Genomic DNA, 19,525 nt, shown 5'->3' with positions numbered 1-19,525 from the left:
TGCAATTAAAAAAAAAACTATCAATAAGCCATCAGAGGAAGTGAACTACTTTCAAAAGCAACTAGAAGAACAGACTTGATTGGCCATGATGCTTCTTGGTCCCAACCTCATTAATAGGGTTTAAAAACACTTTTCCAACTGTGCCACAGGTGTGCTGCATCACCATAGGTAGTTATCTTGAATTTTATTGATACGATTTTAATAAGATAAAATAACATACATTTGAAATCATCATGTTTTCTGTAAACTGCATATCAACGCGTACATAAGTACATTACAAATTTTGGGCTTGTATAGAACTTCGGGACCTGAAAAAACAAGTCCATACATTGGACCCATCATTAAAAGTAGGATGTGTATGTGTGTGTGTGTGTGTGTGTGTGTGTGTGTGTGTGTGTGTGTGTGTGTGTGTGTGTGTGTATGTGTGTGTGTGTGTTTTAAAAACAAGCTCCAAGCCAGTTCTTTAGCACTGTTATTTATACAACATTCATATACACTTTCCCTCATGTGATAGTTCAAACACGTCTTTGCTTGAGAGAGGAAAAAGCCAGAGTGAGTAGATGAGAGGGAATGCAGAAAGCTCCTGTGGGAATGCAGAGAACAATCAACCACAAAAAAAAAAAAGTAATTGAATACTGCTCACATTTTCTAGATCTACCCATGCAGATCTTGACAGTCTGTGTGACTCGAATGAGTGAGTATATGTCCATCGTAAATATAAGCATGTGCCGTTCGCCGTCACAAACATGACTTTCACTGCATCATCACCTATAAATGATCTTGTCTCACTTTGGATCTCCATTACCACCTTGTTTTTTGATGCTGCCGTCATAGTTGACTGAAGCGCTGCAGTCGTGTTAAATTAGATTAGATGATGAAATTTTAAAGATTGCCTGAGGGGAAATTGGGTAAATTATTACTTGTTCTAACATCAGCAGTTATGGCTCCACATTGACAATGCTTGTTTGGCTGACTGGAGCTGTGCCCCACCTCCACCACCCTGCTGCCTTGCAAAACACCCACTCACTCTCTTTTCAGCCTCTTTCAGTCTCTTTCTCTCTCCCCCCTGTCTCTCTCTTGCTTTTACAGGCACACACACATGCATGCACAAACACACACACACACACACACTCACACACACACAGTCTTTCAATGGTCTAACCTCCAAAAACACCTTTTTCCTGCTATGGGAAATATCTCTGAATAATTCATCACTCATCTCACCTTGAACAGTGCGCTTCTGAATAAAAGAGAGTTTTAAAGAGCCTCTCATAGATGTACACACAATACACACACAGATGAACACACACACACACACACACACACACTCTCCCTATCACATGCACACACACACAAAATGCTCACCCGCTCACACTGCATCCTCCTGACAGCACTGCAGACAAACTAACAGAGAGTGGAGGCAGATGAGTTGCTTTGGCAGCCTCCGAATAAGACAGACATAGTGGGGTGAGGGCTTGTCACTATCAAACTGCCTCTGTTGAGACAAGACAGGCTGTCCACATGGCTCAGTCACAACAGCTTAGCGTGGAAGACCTCCATATTCAATCTGCCACCATGAGGGGAACAGAGAAATTGGCTCTTTCAGCGGATTCAAACAGCATGTCTACTGGTAGCTTCACACAAGAATGGAAGTGGGAGGAGGCGGGCTTTAATGATGTCCTTGACACTTAAGTTAAATGACATCCATAACTTGGAAGAGGGGCTTATTCCAAACACCTTTTTTTTTTTTTTTATTTTGCATGTTTCAGAAACGCTTTAGAGAAAAGAAATGCATCTATCAGAAATGCATCTATTGTAATGACATTAAAATATACATCCAGTCATCCATTTTTCTCCACTTCTTTTCATCTTGACCAATTGAGGTACAAGCAGTGCTGATGGAATGGGGTACATATATAATTTAACTTAAAAAATCATGTGACATGTAAGACAGCAGCCTGATGACTAAATGCTAGTAAACTAATAAACAATTTGATTGTTATTTGCTAACCAGTTACTAATGTTTTTTTTTACTTGTTAGTGTAATTAAACATCACTTAAGGGATCCAGCTTTCCCTTCTCTTATTGTGCGTGGTTATTATGGTGAATGACTGTTCAATAGTGTAATTCCTAAATGAAGATTGTCACCAAAATCAAATGGCCTGATCATTTGATAGATTGATAGGTCTGACTACCTGAAGTTTACATTGACATTTACTCATTTAGCAGATGCTTTTATCTAAAGTGACTTGGTGAAGTTGGCCTAAACCTAACTAACAGATTAACAGATAGTATAGGAAATCTGCTTACCTGCTTTCTAACCACAAGTAAAACAAGAAGATTGATACCACTCTCACTCAACCTCATGATGACAACAAGAAGTCACTGCGCCCGGTCAAGAAATTGTCTGTTACATAACCACCTCCAAATGCTGGCTTTAGCTTCATATTCACTGGACATACAGTACATGAGAGTGACATCAATCTTTTTTGTTATCTAACTCTTGGTGAGGACATGAATAAAGTGATTTTTCAATATGTCAGACTATTCCTTTAAACCATAACATTCCATTATTCTCTATCATCCATCTATCATATAGAAACATTCAAGTGCCATGTCATTTGTCTCATTCCTTTAAGTGTTGAAAGTAAAATGAATGTGCAGCTGTGAAAATGCAATAATGAGAAAACTTAAGTCATATTAATATTTAAAATGTTTTCACCCCACCCACCTCATTTCTTTTCCCACATCCCCCTCCCCCCAGTGTAACCTACGTCCCAGCCCATCAGGTGGACGAGTACCGTACTCGTTTGTGTTTGCCCTCTCTGGCATCCATCTCAGCAGACAGCGCCTCTTCCTCACCCACCCCACCAACACCTTCTCCAGAACCTGCACCGACCCCAGCCAGATCCCCCGGTCCAGTCAGAGGCCCGGCTCCAACTCCAGTTTCATCCACCCTCAAACCCTCTGCCTCAGTCAAATTTAAAGCTGCAGCTCCAGAACCAGCAGCCACGGTCAGAGCCTCCGCTTCATTCAAAGCTCCATTCAAAGGCCCAGCCTTGGTCCCCACCATCACCCCAGCCCCAGACTCAAGGTAATGTAAGATCCAGAGTTATCAGCCCATTATTTATGGTCACCTAATCCCTACTTAGGGCCCAGAGTGCAAGATAAACCTGTCTCAGGTTTTACTAGCTTCCAAGGCTCCAGCTTTTATTTCATGTTGATATGTTTGTGGCAAAGAATTCAGACAATGACGCATTACATTCTGAGTTCTATAATGTGCTAACCTAGGCTTTTGATTTTTATAGCAGCCAGGATATTATTATTGTGACGCATCACACATTTCAGAAGATTAAGTCACAGGAATGATCAGAGTTATTATCTGATACTTTAATTAACCGTATCCATGGGGAAACAATGTGTTTCTGTTTGCAACCAGCTGAGTGTCTCTTCCAGTCCGTATTTTCTCCTCTCCATTCTTCTCTGTGGTAAAGGCAAAAGCTTCTCTGAATGTTGAATCTCTGAGTTATATTTAGCTGTTCACTTATGGATCTCAGCGCTGACTGTCAGCGAAAATGAATTGTTTCGCTTCTGTCTGTCCCTGCCTTCGCTCCATCTTCGTATCTCTGCCTTTCTCCTCCCTCCCTCACTCCCATTTCTCTCTGCAGCCTTTTCTTTGCTCTTATCTTTCAGTACATTGTCTTTGTCTCTTTCCTTGCTAGACTCCTCTCTTGACTCTTTGTGTCTACATCTGTCTCTCATCTCTCTCTCTCCCCCTCAGTCCTCTTGCTCTGGTCGTTTTCTCTTTACCTCATTTTCCCTCTCCTCCCTGCCTGGGTCCTATCCCTCTCTCCTGGCCACTCTCTTTCAGCCCTGGTGGAACCATTTGTTCTGCCCTCTTCTGTAACTTAACTGGCTATAGGCTCCTGCTGCGCAGATAGCACCACTATCACTCACCTCCATGGGCTTATTACAGCCCTCTACCGTTAAACATATTCATGAAAAATTCTCCTCTTCTCTGCCTCTTTCTTCCACACCCACACACAGACACACACACACACACACACACACATACACCACACACACATATACAGCTTATACAATATATACAGAGATACTGTATAGATACATTATATACACATACAAAGACACTACCCAACTGTGACCTCCCTGGCAGAAAATTTGTATTTTCAGGGCAATTTGCACCAAAGACAGTGCATCTTCTCAAGGCCCACCAAGGCCTCACTATTGGCAATGTGTCACAGTGTGTCAGGACTTGAAAAAATAACAAAAAAATGCCAAGATGTTATCCACAGCAGTTCTGCTGGTGTGATCTAGTCCAGTGCTATTTAACTCTGATCGAGGGCCGCGATGACCAGCGACCATTTTCACTTAATTCAGTACTCAATAAAATGTCAGAAAATTCTTGTCACAATTTTGCAGAGCTGAAGCTGACTGCTTCAGATGTTTTGTTCTAATTGTCATTTAACAATGACACAAAACAGAGATAAGCAGTACATACATTAGAAGCTGGAACAAGAGGATGTGTGGTATAAATGTGTGATAATTGACTTTAAATTGAATTTTTAATTATTATGAAATTAAAATTTCCATAATAATTAATATTTTTTTATCAACTAACTGTATCAGCTCTACACAGAATATTATTGGATCAGTAAATATAAACTTCATACATGCATTTTTTAATAGGACTGTAATGTAAAATGTATTATCAGACACTTAACTGTTCAGTAAAAAAAATCTAATTTAGATTTTTCATTTACAATGTAGTATCGGGTTTCCATTCAGCATCACATATTAAAACCAGTCTAATTCTGCTTGCATGTTTATTCACCATCAGTTGGCAGATTCCAAAATCTCTACCTCACAAGAATAAAGGAGCGGGAAAAGAAGATGGAAACACTGTGGAAGAGAAAAAGAGCACAATTAGTGCAGATGGGGAAGTACCAAAGCTGGATGTGGAGATAAAGGTGGATGGTAAAGAGGAGGGCGATGGCGAACTCCATCCTCATACCACCGTGTCTTGGGATCAGCCTAGAAGGTTAGTGAATCAGTGGTAGTAGCCAGTAACAATGTCTTTTCTTGTAGTTAGATTTTATTCAGATTCTCCATTTTCAGCCTCTTTGCAAAACTCTGCCCATGATGCCCTTTATCCTCTCTGTGCCAGAGAAGGCTTAGTAAAATCCTAGTGTGTTCGGGTTATGTTCACAGCAGGAGTGGAGCAGCACAGCGCACATGCAACCCGCTCATATTTCTTAAGCCCTGAAAAAATGACAACTTTCCCAACCTGTATTTAACACATTTATGACTGCATCCTGCTTGGATAATTCACTTAAGCTGCGCTGCATGCAAGGACCAGCTTTTGTGCGTCTCTCCCTGGCAGGTATAATATTCTATTGTTTTGACTTAATCTCTGAAACTCTATCCGCAGTCCTAAGCAGCGGATAGAGGAAGACTGAGAACAAAAAAGCAAACCTATTGGATTAATCCTGCTTCTTGTGCATTTTTGCAGTAATGTTTCAGACCAAGTAGGTCCTCACCATGCATACAGAGGACTTGAATTCATTGTCACTGTACCCGTGCTGTAAGAAGGATTTTCAGCTCCACAATATGCGTGGATGTTCCTTGTATCCTGCTTTGTGTTTCAGTGTGCAGCTGACTCGAACACCAGGCCAGTCCCTGGGTATCAGCATAATGGGAGGCAGAGGCATGGGACGGAGACTGAGCAGTGGAGAGATGATGAGGGGAGTCTTCATCAAGCACATCAGCCCCGACAGCCCGGCAGCACATAATGGCACCCTCCGGACTGGAGACAGGATACTGGAGGTGTGTGTGTGTTTGTGTGTGTGTGGGCCCGACTATGTGTCTGTGTGTGTTATAGAGACAGAGACACACTTATTAGGAATTACAGGAAACTACTGAGTGTGTGTGTGTGTGTGTGTGTGTGTGTGTGTGTGCGTGCGTGTGTGTGCGTGTGCGTGTGCGTGTGTATATGAGTGTCTTGAGGCGAAAAGGGGATTTTGTGTGTTTGCTGAATGAGCATGTGTACACACACTGAATGCCTGTGCTGTAATCTGGTACTGTCCTTGGTCTGTGTTGTATTGAAAGATGATGATTTGATGATAATATGATAATGTTAATGAACAACTCTGTTTCTAAATAACCAAAAAATGTTATTCACTCCAATCCATTATCTACTCCAAGTCTAAGGTTCAAGGTTCAGCTTGTCATTATACAGCACAGAATTGCAGAATGAAATGCAGTTGTGGGCTCCTACATGAGAATTTTAGTCTAACAAAGAAATTGAATGAAACACGGCAAGAATGTGAGTGTGCACTGCTGATGGCAAGCATACTAAGTGAAAACAAAAATGAGAAAAAAGGTAGAATAAGAAAAAAGGAAAATAATTATCTACAGTATATACTATATATACCACACAGGCATTATTCAAACATTCTGGTTCTGCCATTTTGTGTGTACTAAAGTAACTATTACTTTAGCATCTTTGGTTGTAGTATTGCGGACTATGAACAGAACTGCTTTAAAGCATTTGCAGGTTTTACATATTATTGCAGTTCCTTGATTGTTTGGGTCATTTCGTTAGATTAGCCTAAAATGACATGAAAATGAATTCTATTTTTATGAAAAAATTTAATTATCAAAAAAAAATGTGGAAGATTTTATCCATATTGCACAGGCCTATTAAACACATGTCCAATGTCATGCTCAATATCTGCTGTGTGTGTTGACTTGGCCAAGGTGTGTGGTGTGGACTTAAGAGATGCCAGCCATGAGCAGGCAGTGGAGGCCATCCGCAGGGCTGGAGACACTGTGGACTTCCTGGTCCAGTCCGGACAACACAGACCTCAGGTATTGCATCTTGGAAAAAACAGCCTCAGAAAAAAAAATAGCACATTCCTACTGGCTTAGAATGCATTGTGCAGTGTTTATGTAGGAACTTTATGCATGCATTAGGTTGTGTAGCATTTGAGTCTCTTGAGGCCCCAGACTTCCTTCACACTAAATCTCAATACTCAGCATCTGCAAAGAGAGAGTGCAGTGTATATTCTATTGGACAACTCCATCAGAAGTTTCAGCAGTGCTGTGCGTGGGAGTTTGTAGCATTACAATATGATATCCTCTGGACACAGAGCATACTGAACCAAATTATCTTTGTCTGAAAAAATGATCTGGTATCATACATCATATGGGATGCAGCATTTGACGCATCCGTGTTTCACAGTCATATAGATAATATTCATCTGCCTATTCTGCATTTTGTGTTTCGCCCACAGTCTCCTCTGCTCAACAACCATGAAAGACTAACTCCAACACCACAGTCCAACTCACACAGCAAGGTAACACTCCTCTCCTCGAGCCCTTCACCAGCCTTGATCTATTGATACATAGATATTGATAGACACTGACATATAAACTGTACTCATAGTCAAAGAGCAGTAGCTACTTTTTTGTGTCTTAAAGGTCATGACTTGTACTTTAGACGTCATTAGAACAGACGACAAGCCATTTTTCTCTGTTTCTGCTCCCACACAGTTACTGATGTTTCACTGTGTGTGGCTGCAGCGTATAGAGAATGTTATAGATATATATATACCATATTATATATATAGTGTTGAGTCATTAACGCCTACGTGGTTTTCCAAAAAGAATGAAGGAGCTTTAAAGGGTTTTTTGAGAGGTAGATTTGTGTTTCGGTGATGATGCATGTGGGACTGTATCTGTGTTTCCCCCTCGTGATCTTAGGAAGCAGAGCCTCTCAGTGGTCTATTCCTTAGTCTCTCCCCTACAAACCCCTTCACTCCCACCCCCTTTAAGGTTGGTACATTGTTGTTTGTGCATGTATGTGTGTTATCATGGGTATGCAGGATCTTAAAAGCAGCCTTGCATTAGCATTTGCACTAAGCCAACTTCCAAAAACTTAATTAACGTGCATATTTGTAGATAGAACCCTTGTAGTTCAAAGTCCCATGCAGCTACCTTGTTTGTTTAAGCCCTTTGTTTTTCTCTTTGATGGAGATGCGTAACTCTCTAAATAGACAGTGCATTCTTTTGAAGTTATTTTTCCATGCACTTGTAAGTTGGTTGCAAAATAATGCATGATTCTGGTCATCTTTCATGTTATTTTTAGCTGACATTAAAACTGTGTTCATTAATTCATTCTGTTCGTCGGTTTTTCCCACTACTACATCAAGCACACTGAACAAGCCTCAGGGGTAGTCCAACTCTTGCCTGAAGGACCCCTGAGGCATCTCCAACTCTGCCTGTTCAATAATGCAAAACTTCCCCCAAGGTACCTTCGCCAGCATCAGATAGAAAGGATCGGAGAAGCCCCGTAAGTGTAACGACACCAATCACAGCAGCAGCTGAGGATGAGGACGGCACTGGCAGGAGTAAGTTTGCATCATAAAGACGTCACACAGGGATCCACCAGCTCCCCCAGGGACAGGAGCTGTGTGGTGATTTTAACATAGTGGCCACAGTCACACAGTGCAGGTCGCATGATGTCCTCTGGCCCAGGAAGACTTAGTGCTATACAGAGCAAGAATAAACAGTGACATACTGATAAAATTTCATGAATCGCACAATCTTTGAATTATCACCATTTCAAAAGCTAGTTGGCTAGGCCCAGACTTCAGTGTGCATGCATTTTCGGCCAAGAAAACAAAAGCTGATAAAACTTTTTTTTCCTGTACAGTATGTTTTGGGAGAGTAACTTTCATTTGCATGAGTGTTCTCAGATGAGAACTGAGACTTTCAGCTTTTTCTGTGGCACGAAAAAAAAACTATTATTCAAGTTTTATCCATTCTTGCTCACTGCACTAATGAAAGGTGCATCGTGAAGTTTTCTTGTAAACAAACTTTTGTCTGTATTCAGTGTTACTCATCAAAATTTAACAAATGTGTTGAATACATTTCATTTCCTTCATAAAACATTTGCAAAACCAATATTTCTCTTAAAAAGTTTAAAAGCTGGATCGCTTACATCCATGTCTTCTTCTGCCTTTTTGACGTTCAAGCGTCACAAAATAAAACAAAACAATAGCTCCACTGATGGTCAAAAACTCCAGAAGGTCCCTTTAAGGAAGTCTGTGTGACTTTACTCATTTGCACACACATAAATTTGAGTCATTCAGATATGTGTGCATATGCACAAGTAATAACACAGAAATATAGACAGATAAATTCCACATAAATAAATTCCAACACACACATACTATGTGGCACAAGCTTGCACACACAAGCCATATAGTCATACTGTATATGTGCATTATACAGAAACACAGACATGCTTCACCTTTCCCTCAACATGACTGGCATCATCCCCTCCAGACAAATTGCAGCAACACACCCCCACACACACAAGCTCCTCTAGGGTATTATGCTTCCACTCCACATGTAGTGTCAGTCATTACATGTAGCATGCTCCACTTTTTTTGGCTTACCCATCATATCCTCATCCTAACAGCCTCTTGTTTGTTAACTCTGTCTCTCCTAGAAAAGATGCTTCAGCGCTATGGCAGCCTGTCTGGGAAGCTCCATATGATTGAGCTGGAGAAGGATCCTGCGGCTCACGGCCTGGGTATCAGTCTCTCAGGGGACAAGGATGGCTCTAGGGCCCGCATGAGTGTCTATGTGGCGGATATAGACCCTCAAGGTCCTGCTGGTTTAGATGGGAGGATACAGGTCGGAGACGAGCTACTGGAGGTAAGGAGGAGGAGTGAATGGGAGCAGTAAAAGAAGGGCCAAGAAAGGTTGGAGTCCTGGAGAGAGACAAAATACCAGAGTCAAAATTGAGAGCAGAAAAGGAGAGCAGTGGGTGGTGGGTAGAGAGCATGGATGAGCAGGGGGCACTGAGTACCTGCACAGTAGATTTATCAGACAAATTACCATTTGAGGAATGGTTGGTCCTGAGCTGGAAAATCGAGAGAGAGGAGAAGCTAAGAGGAGGAGGGGGAGAGAGATGAAGATAGCAGAAAAGCATATTAATGTGGATATGGATGGGATAAAGAAATGATTGTTATTTTTCTTCTAGATCAACGGACAGATCTTGTACGGTCGCAGTCACCAAAATGCCTCCACCATCATTAATAACGTTCCATGTAAAGTCAAGATCATTCTCATCAGGTAATACGCAGAGCAAGGAGAAAGTTTAACTAAACAGGAAGTAGGTGTTGACCAGCTGAGGGATAATGACAGGTGTCGGTGTTTCTTTACCAGGAATAAGGCAGCTCTGAGTCAAAAGGCTCTGGGATCCAGAACAGAGTGTGAGGACACAGTTGACTCCCGGAGGGACTCAGCAGAGCATGGAGGATTATCCAGAGACATTCACCAAATCATCCTACCTCAAGTACAATACCTGCAGCACATCTTGGCATTAACCTCCAGCAGCACAGTTCAAGCAGCCAGTTGAGATGTAACAGACTCTTATTGTAGCAAAAATAGCCTTGGCACAAGAGGAAATGTAGTCAACTCCCAACATGAGAGCAAACACAAGTCTTTTATACAAAGCTGCTGTTAGCTTCAGTCATTCTTGTGAAGACTCGACAGTTATAGTTCGTTGTCTGCTTTCTTTGTCACGTCGCCCTCCAGGATCATGTGGGTCTGGGCCTCTGCCTGGTAGAGGGCGATTCTAAGGATGGAGTGGTGGTCAGGTCCCTGACCCAGCACGGCACTGCTAGTAAGGTGTGGCATCATCATCAGTAGCGTTACCACAATGTGCTATGTCTGTGTCAACAACATGAATATATTACTTTTATAGGGATTCAATTTCATTATCCAGCTTGTACACAATATCTCAGCCATTTCAGTATCAGTTGTTCGTGTCTAACTGAAATGTGTGTGTAATTATCGTTATACGTGCAACGCCATACTTTTTATTAGTGGCGGTAGAAGTGGCAGAAGTATTCAATAGGGAACAGCATAGCCACTGCCGGAGTGTTACATAATATTATTGTATTATTATTACTTAAGGTGTAAACAGCTTTGAATGTTTTAGCCGGTTAAGGTGGAGCTAATATGAGCTATTTTTTCTACTGTTGGGCTGAACAATGCATCATATTTTATAAGATGGTGATATGTTTTATATAAAAAAATCTTTATCTTGAAAGTAATCAGTAGTTCTGTCTGTAAAATTGTGGGGTAAAAAGCACAGTATTTGAGTCTGGAATGTATAAAGTAGCATAAAATAGACTTTCTCATTGATGTTTCTGTCTGTGTGCAGGATGGCAGAATAAAGCCCGGAGACAGAATCATAGCAGTGGGTGATGAACATGTGGCTGGGCTGTCAGTGGACAAGGTACACACACACATACACACACACACACACACACACACAATATGCACTTCAAGGTCATCCTGATTTAATGATTTATGACTCGCCTGTTGTCTCTGTATGCAGGTGTCCTGTTTGATCCTCAAACACCGGGTCACTGTCAGGCTCTCCATCAGCCGTTCCAAGTGTCTCTCCACCTCTTCCAATCTACCTCTCCCTTCATCTCATTCACATCCCTGCTCTGCAGCTCCTGCATCCTCCATAACCCTCCCAACTTCCTCCTGCTCTTCTTCATCCCTCAATACCATGCAGGCCTCTCCCACAGGACGGTCTGACTCGCTGGGATCTGCGCCCGCAATTTCTGACCCCCTGAGCTGCCCAGTTGTAGCTGGCAGGGAAACCATGATAGAGATCTGTAAAGGAAATGTCGGCCTGGGCCTCAGTATTGTAGGAGGATGTGACACTCTGCTGGTATGATCAGCCAACTGACATTTGACATAAATGTTAAAGGGACATTTGTTATTTTTGTTCATGGAAAGCCTAACCATACCTCTCTTGCAAAATCTCACACATGTAAAGTCAATAATTTTATTTAAATTTTATCACTTATTTATCATATTTTCAGTATTTCCTCCAACCTTTTATCTGGTAGAATAAAGTATTAAGCAAGTGTGTGGTGTTCTTAAATATTAGGTATAACAAAACTGATTGATTGTACTGCAAGTCTGATACACTTTCTGATTTCTCCACCAGGGGGCAGTAGTAATCCATGAAGTAAATGATGGAGGCGCGGCACAGAGGGATGGGAGGCTGCAGGCGGGAGACCAGATATTAGAGGTGTTATGGGAACGCACTTTTGGGAACTAACTTTTTATGGTTATATCATAAAAACCTAATGCAAATCTAATTGCATTCCTCTATCTTGTTTTCTTGTTTTTTTCTGAACCGAAGTATTTTTGTGGGCACATGACTAAAATAAAACTTTTTATTTGTTCGTTTGTTTTTATCATCTCATCATATTTCATAATGTTTAATTTAATTTTGGGTATCAAAATTAAAAGCTTTAATGAATGCATGCCAAATACTATTATAAAATTATGATAATGATACATAAAACTGTAAATATTGTTTAATTTCTAATTTCTTTATGTATACCGACAACATATAATATTTCTTTAAATGGACTAGCCAGTCGACTAATTTTGAACTGGCAAGATGTTGTGAAACCAGTGATGTGGCAGTTTAAGAAGTACAAAGAGAGGACAATGAAATGCTGAAATGAGGACAAAAGTTAAAAGCTGTCTGCAGTGTGTGATTACCAAAAAACTTACCACTTTCTCACCTCCTCCCAGGTAAATGGTATAGACCTGCGGCAGGCCACTCACGATGAGGCTATTGACGTGCTGCGGCTCACCACCCAGCGTGTTCACCTGTGTGTCTTCAGGCACCAGGAGGCCTACAGGGAGGAGGACCTGTGGGACGTCTTCAGTGTGGAGCTCAGACCTCGTCCTGGAGAGGGGCTGGGGCTCACCACTGTGGGGAAGAGGTGCAATCTTTGACAAATGAGATACCTGCAGCTTTCACATATTTGAATAAATAATAGTCCGGTTTCAGTTTCAGAGCCCTGATTAGAAAAACAGGATCTAGGTTGGCTTCAGGAGCTTTAGAGCAATATGAGAATATGCCTGGCAACTGTAAACCAAACCAGTGGAGGAGGTTGATGATGACATCAACAAGAAGCATTGTATTTTGAATTAGATCTAAGTGCAAACGCACCACCTGTCAACCCTTGCGATGATGAGAAATAGGTGAGAAATAAAGTGGGCCATGCATTTCCTGAATCATTACACTATGCAAGGAAATGATTTAGCAAATGTGTGGCCTACTTCTGACCTCAGATTCAATCAGAGTCTGCTTCTCGTCACTAAGTTGAAGTTAGTTGGTGAATTAGTTAAACGCTGTAGCAGGCTGGTGTTGCCAGAATGAGGCAACGTTTTTATGGTAGAGAACAATTGGTCTTGAGCAGGAATGGTTAATGTTTGAGTGAAAAAGAACACTAGCCAATCTTCTGTTAGTTGCTTGGTTAAAGGCCGAGCGAGTGCCCCGCAATGTATCTTATTAATAAAACCTCTGAAGCAAACAAAGCTCAACAGTCAGGTTCACTGCAGTCTTTCCACACCTCATCTTTTCAGAATCTTTATTTTTCTTGTTGATGTAGCATCACTCGATGTTACCTACTTTCATAAATATAGTATTTTCATTTTCGAGGTTGATTTTTTTTCATTGTAATTTTGAAAAAGTTATCTGGTTATTTTTGCTCTTACATTAATTGACCCTTTAAGAGAGGAAAAAATATTTTTTACTATACCTGAAGTTATTTTCACGTTTTTTGTTTAGCATGTAGAATAATGCTTATATAATTCTGTAAAGTTAAATTCCCTTTATCAGAAGAGAAGACTGTTCTTGAGCTGTGAGGCCTTTACCTAGAGAGATCAGGGACTCTGTAGCAACAGGGATCATTATTGCTAAAAAGAGGTGACAGACGCACACTGTAATGAAATCACACACCCTTACACCATACAGTAATCAGCATGAAGGTTATACAGCCACCGCATCACTGTCACACTGCACAGAGGACATGTTATTTCTAAAGAGTTTAGGTGCATAAATGTAAACAAGTGAGACGTTATGCACGGCAGCGGGTTTACAGCTCGCGTAATTCATTTTATGAGCGTGGAGAAGACACAGTTTTTGACCTCTGTTTTCTTCCAACAGCAATGACACGGGCATCTTTGTGTCAGATATCATCAGAGGAGGCGTAGCAGATTCGGATGGCAGACTGTTGCTAGGTGACCAGATTCTGTCAATCAATGGAGAGGATGTCCGTGCGGCGTCACAGGAGCATGCACAGAAGCTCCTACTGGTCTGACACATTCTCACTGACACATGCAAAAAGGCTACACATAAATTAGAAGCGGGTTGTACAGTTCTTTATGAATTCATCGTCTCACGTGCCATGTGTCACTTTGCTGTCAGAGTTGCAGTGGAGTGGTGCACCTGGAGGTGGCTCGTTTTAAAGCTGGGGTGCAGTACTCACAGCGGAGCCAGGTAAACTGTTTCTCTTGGTTGTCTTTGTCTAATCAGTGACAGGAATTAAAATTTCAACAAAAATGTATGGTGCTATCAGATGTTGAATGAGCCTGTGTTGATTTTGGTATGTTTTGTATTGTATTCACTGAGTCAAGACTTTTGTTTTAAATTAGCTCACTCATTTTAATGTACTCTGTAGTTCAACTATTACTCTTGTGCACGATTTTTAACAATAGTGCTTTGTGAACCTAGGAATACTTTAAGTTGTGTTTTATCCAGAGCGAAGACTCTGACTGTTCCACCCTGACCCCCTCAAGTGGATGTGATGCTTCCCTGGGCCACCAGAGGGAGACAGATAACAAAACAGGGAGCGGTAGTGAGTGGCACTTAATGTTCAAGAGTATTGTACAAAAGAAATACATCCTGCTTGTTATTAAGATTAAAATCATTAAGTCTTGTCTTTCAAATGTTTCACAATTTACTGAAATATGCTGTTACTGTCTGATTATGCAAACTTATATCTCTTTCTCCTCCCACAGCATTTCAAGATTTCCCTGACATCAGAAAAGTCACAATGCAAAAGGTAGAACATCTTGTAATTGTGTTTTTTCAAGTATTTTAATTTGCAATGTGTCACTTTAGTGTCCCATACTGTCTGGGAGAAATTGTATATGTAGATGTATGTTCTCACATATCTGTGTGTGTGTGTGTTCCATGTGATTGATTCGCTGGTATTGTCTAACAGGGTCTATAATGTGTGTGTGTTATCATCACAGGGTCCATGTGACGCCCTGGGCATCAGTGTAGCAGGAGGGGTGGGCAGTCCCCATGGCAACGTACCTCTTTTTATTGCTACCATGGATACCAATGGACTTGCTGCCAAAACACAGCAATTACAGGTAAGGAGTTCCCATGTATATGCACCTGCATATACTATGTGTATTATGTATTCATCACAGTTTGACCATTTAATTTAGGGTTAAGACTTGGCTTTAGGGTTAAATGTAGAATTATGACAAAGTTAGGTTAGGTTTGGTTTAACAGAAAGGAGGTAATTCTACTCCCCCTTGGCTCTCATGTATTTTTGTTGGGATAAATACTAACTTTTGGGGTAGCCTGTCTTTGCCAGGGTTTAAAAATACATTTTTTTGTTATTGTATTTGGGTTGCAATACTTCACCTCAGCCCACATGATCCATTTGGAAATACAAAGTTATGCTCTACTTTATAATAGAATTATAGACATAAAATCCATAAAATATATAGTAACTACATGGGTGCAAAAATCAGAAATAAATATGGTACATATTGAATCATACCCATAGTAGTTTCTGACAAATGGCCTGTGAAAAGACCCAAACAAAAAAGGACAGACAGGAAAGAAAACGGGGGACTACATGTAAAACACCCTAGACATAAATAATGGTAGGTTAAGCTTAGGGTAAAGCTACTCTAAGTCAATACAGTTTCCTCATAAGGATAGAAGTACAAGTTTGTGTTTCTGTGTGTCCGTTAGACAGGAGATAAGATCCTCAGCATCAATGATGTATCCACAGAGGGAATGACTCATATCCACGCCGGAGCCCTGCTGAAGAACGCCACCGGAACCATCAGTCTGCAGGTAATGCAGCTGTTCATCTATAAAGCCTCTGAGGCTCAGCAAGTTTTTATTCAGTGTCATGTGACCATCACCTGCTTCCTCTTAGTCATTTTCACTTTTGTAAAAAAGTCACAAAGGTACCGTTTTACAGACAAACAATTCAAACATCAAGTCTTCAACAAGAAATTGAAATTGGATAGTTTATAGTTTCAGCTGTCACTTCATTATCAGTATTTTGTACGTGAGCACTATACTGTAATTTCAAGACAATAGTGTGTCTGACACTGATTTCCCACTGTTTGTCTTCATGTTAATAAGCTTCTGGGAAAATTGTAAGGAACTGGGTGTCGGTTGATCTTGACAAGTGCATTGTGTATTAAAGAAAAAAAAGTTTTTATATTTTTATAATTACTCCCACTGTATTTACATTAGGACAGGCATGGCGGTGTTATTGTGGTAATAGGATATCAGATTATTGTACAGCTGCTTCATTGCTAACTAAGTTCATTAAGAGCTCTAAAAATATGTTTGTCTATCTCCATGTTTACACAATCTTTTGTCATGACTATCTCTGTTTGTAGGTGGCAGCAGGTTCTGGTGGGTGCAGCACACAGGACCACAGTGACCTCCATGCTCAGTCATCAGGCCAACCCAGCAGCCTGCCCTGCTTTCACAACAAACTCTGGTAATGATCAGTTTGCTGACAACCTCCTGCTGTTGTGCTTTATGATCTTACTTTGACTCTCTCTTGGTTTATCCACTGAATAAGGACAAAGGCAAACCCTGGTCCCCTCGACAATAGTGAGGAAGTGCAGCCACTGCGTGAGCAGCATTGGGATGAATGTGCTTTTGCCCGGAATGAGCTGAAGTGTTTTGGTGTTCTGTGGTTTGCTTTATTTTTAATTGATTGTTTTCAGGTAATTTCACATTTCTGACTCACTTAAGGGGTTTTGACAGCTTATTAAACTAAATAATACATTTCAAAATACTATAAAACTTTAGAATCTGATCTGGGAACTGACATTTTAATGTCATTCGTGGGGGCATCATTATATCAGTCCTAAATCTGCTGCAACCTTTTGTGCAAAACAGGCAACCCAATAGAGGTGTCAACCCCCAAGGCTGAGAAACTGTGCTCATGAGTATTGCACTTTAGTTCTGAAAAGGTGTCAAAAATAATTCTGGGATTCGTCACATTTAGTCACACAGCCCGTTAGAACTTCACATGTCTTTCCTCACCTGTTGTCTGTCGTAGTGAGATGAGATACTTCACACACATTCACACAAACACACAGCACATTTGCAGTGTGGAGCTGGTGCAACACGCAGAGCAGCACACCTCCGTTGTTTTCTATTCCCACAGTGCTCGCATGTATAAGACCATCACTCTGGAGAGAGGCTCCTCAGGCCTGGGCTTCAGCATTGTAGGAGGGTTCGGCAGCCCTCATGGAGACCTGCCGATCTACATCAAAACTGTCTTTAACAAGGTGAGAGAACGTCCTGGTTCAGAAATCTAATCTCAGCACAGCTTGGTGTTTAGTTATACTGACAGTTTTAACAATTATACACTGCAAAGAGCTTAAGGCTTGTAATAGCTGATGAATCCTTAATATATTGAAATAATGACAAAATAATGGCTGCTACTACTAATAATAATAATAGAACTTGTTTCCTTTAACGTGCAAAAAGAATGTTGTAAGATGAGTTGTTTCACCTCTAATTGTACTGTAACAATGCTATATTGTTATTTTAATAAATATCTAGAATTAATCAGATGAATTACATATTAAAGTTACATATTCAAGCATTTTATTTTAATGTGACAAGTTGTTGGCATTATTTGTCACTTATTACAGTATTATTTTATACTCTTCCATCTGCATTTCTCACATCATATGTGTCGTCATATCAGCGTGAAGGGTTCGTGATCTCTGACTGCATGGTGATGGACTTTGTCTTTGGACTCTGCAGGGCGCAGCCATAGAGGACGGCAGGCTGAAACGTGGAGATCAGATCATCGCAGTGAACGGACACTGCCTGGAGGGTGTGACTCACGCTGAAGCTGTGGACATCCTCAAGAAGACCAAGGGGAGCGTGGTCCTCACCATTCTCTCCTGAGACATGGCTTATTATGTCCCTTTTTGAGTGTGTCTCGGCAAAGTGGCCCTCAAGTGAAGTTAGCTGCTTCCTGTAGAGCTACTTCACAAAAACCTGAGAGGGCAAATGTGGATAGTTAAAGTGATGTTGTTTTATTTAAAGCAGAGTAGATACTGTGAGTGTAAATTTATCTGCATTTAGTTTGGCGAAGCTACCTCTAACTGCAGCCTGGGTGTGTTCTACATGCACAAAATATTCCTAATATAAACTCATATTCCTGTGAAGGTGTTATTTCAACTAATGTGTTAATGTTCATACAGCAATAATGAATATCTCTGCATTCATAAAAAACAGGACATTTTTTTATATTACCACAGAAACGACGCTCATAGAAATCAAAGCAACAAAAGCAGATCATAAAGAAGCCAATACACACAGTGTCCCAACTAATGATGATATATTGTGTCTTTGTTACCCTGTTCAAGGTATTTGTAATACACTGTCACATTAATATGCATCATTTCCCATGTAAACACACTCATGAATAAATCACCATCCCCAAGCCCACAGTACAAATGAATGTTGTGTTAACTACTGTGATGAACTCCTAAGACCCCAAACACGCCAAGTGCTTCTGCCAAACTTTTGTGTGGCAATAAGGTTTTAGGACATTTGCTTTGTGTAAGACTGTTTTACTTTTACTCCTGATTCTCATATTCTAATATTTAAAAATGTGTCATGATTCCTTAAGTTATCAGTGTATGAAATGATGTGTATGATTAGAGATTATGGCCACCTTATGTGAAGTAGGCAGTAAAGAAAAACACTCATTCTGCTACATCTGTTAAGAGCAGCTGCTAATTACAGTTACTTTAAATATCAGCTCTGCGAGTAACTGATTTATTTATCAATTTATTATTTATTACTGTTTTCATAATCTTAAAGTTGATCAGTTGTTTTTTTTTTGACTTCAATGGAGTATTGTTATAGCATAATGTGCAATCTTTATGTAGAAACTTTCTCATACCTGTTTTATATGATTTTATATATACTGTGATATTGACATTTTCTTCACTGTCATTTATTTTATTTCATTTATGTGAGTAGTCAGCAGAGCCAGAACACACACACACCCGTGTGTTTGGCATTGTGTAACACTGTATAATTGAATGTAATGTAAGTGATCTTATTAAATGTTCATTTGTTAGAGTTATTGTGTCTAAAGCTGGAATTCCATGACTCTGTTTACTGACTTGGAGATGTAAAATGTCATAGTGAAAGAAGCGTTCACCTTAAATATGGTCAAATTTTAATGATGAACGACAACAACCTAGGAATTGTTCCTGTTCTCTGATGCTTTGTGCTGTCTCTGTGAATTAATATTGAGGAGGATAAGCCCATGGATATCACATTGTTTGACTTTCA

The 19,525-nt window shown here is 40.5% G+C and overlaps 1 protein-coding gene and 1 long non-coding RNA gene across 4 annotated transcripts in view; one reads left to right on the top strand and one right to left on the bottom strand.

Moving 5' to 3' along the window:
* The window catches only part of LOC139635863 (multiple PDZ domain protein), a 37,743-nt gene extending 18,434 nt beyond the window's left edge, over window positions 1-19,309 (top strand). For 2 of the 3 annotated variants that reach the window (XM_071503389.1, XM_071503391.1), the window contains 25 exons: window positions 653-694; window positions 2,765-3,094; window positions 4,862-5,062; window positions 5,670-5,847; window positions 6,781-6,891; window positions 7,317-7,379; window positions 7,786-7,857; window positions 8,333-8,432; window positions 9,539-9,747; window positions 10,076-10,167; window positions 10,261-10,390; window positions 10,633-10,725; window positions 11,264-11,338; window positions 11,441-11,785; window positions 12,068-12,151; window positions 12,667-12,860; window positions 14,090-14,237; window positions 14,351-14,422; window positions 14,684-14,780; window positions 14,944-14,987; window positions 15,181-15,303; window positions 15,920-16,024; window positions 16,585-16,688; window positions 17,367-17,490; window positions 17,975-19,309. In XM_071503389.1, coding sequence (XP_071359490.1) covers window positions 653-694; window positions 2,765-3,094; window positions 4,862-5,062; window positions 5,670-5,847; window positions 6,781-6,891; window positions 7,317-7,379; window positions 7,786-7,857; window positions 8,333-8,432; window positions 9,539-9,747; window positions 10,076-10,167; window positions 10,261-10,390; window positions 10,633-10,725; window positions 11,264-11,338; window positions 11,441-11,785; window positions 12,068-12,151; window positions 12,667-12,860; window positions 14,090-14,237; window positions 14,351-14,422; window positions 14,684-14,780; window positions 14,944-14,987; window positions 15,181-15,303; window positions 15,920-16,024; window positions 16,585-16,688; window positions 17,367-17,490; window positions 17,975-18,121 — 3,283 coding nt within the window. In that variant the 3' untranslated portion in view covers window positions 18,122-19,309. The remainder of the gene's footprint in view (window positions 1-652; window positions 695-2,764; window positions 3,095-4,861; window positions 5,063-5,669; window positions 5,848-6,780; window positions 6,892-7,316; window positions 7,380-7,785; window positions 7,858-8,332; window positions 8,433-9,538; window positions 9,748-10,075; window positions 10,168-10,260; window positions 10,391-10,632; window positions 10,726-11,263; window positions 11,339-11,440; window positions 11,786-12,067; window positions 12,152-12,666; window positions 12,861-14,089; window positions 14,238-14,350; window positions 14,423-14,683; window positions 14,781-14,943; window positions 14,988-15,180; window positions 15,304-15,919; window positions 16,025-16,584; window positions 16,689-17,366; window positions 17,491-17,974) is intronic. The other variant, XM_071503390.1, reaches the window with a different exon arrangement.
* Window positions 467-2,475, bottom strand: LOC139635865 (uncharacterized). Its single transcript, XR_011694303.1, has 3 exons — window positions 2,311-2,475; window positions 1,366-1,567; window positions 467-583 (listed from the first exon to the last, which is right to left on the bottom strand). It is a non-coding gene; the product is annotated as an uncharacterized lncRNA (long non-coding RNA).
* Window positions 19,310-19,525: the final 216 nt, after the last annotated feature.

The sequence above is a fragment of the Trachinotus anak genome, unplaced genomic scaffold, assembly GCF_046630095.1.
Source record: "Trachinotus anak isolate AG129_WGS33_773 ecotype Australia unplaced genomic scaffold, CSIRO_AGI_Tana_v1 ptg000019l, whole genome shotgun sequence".
NCBI lineage: Eukaryota > Metazoa > Chordata > Actinopteri > Carangiformes > Carangidae > Trachinotus > Trachinotus anak.
This window is presented reverse-complemented; position numbering and strand designations above follow the sequence as displayed.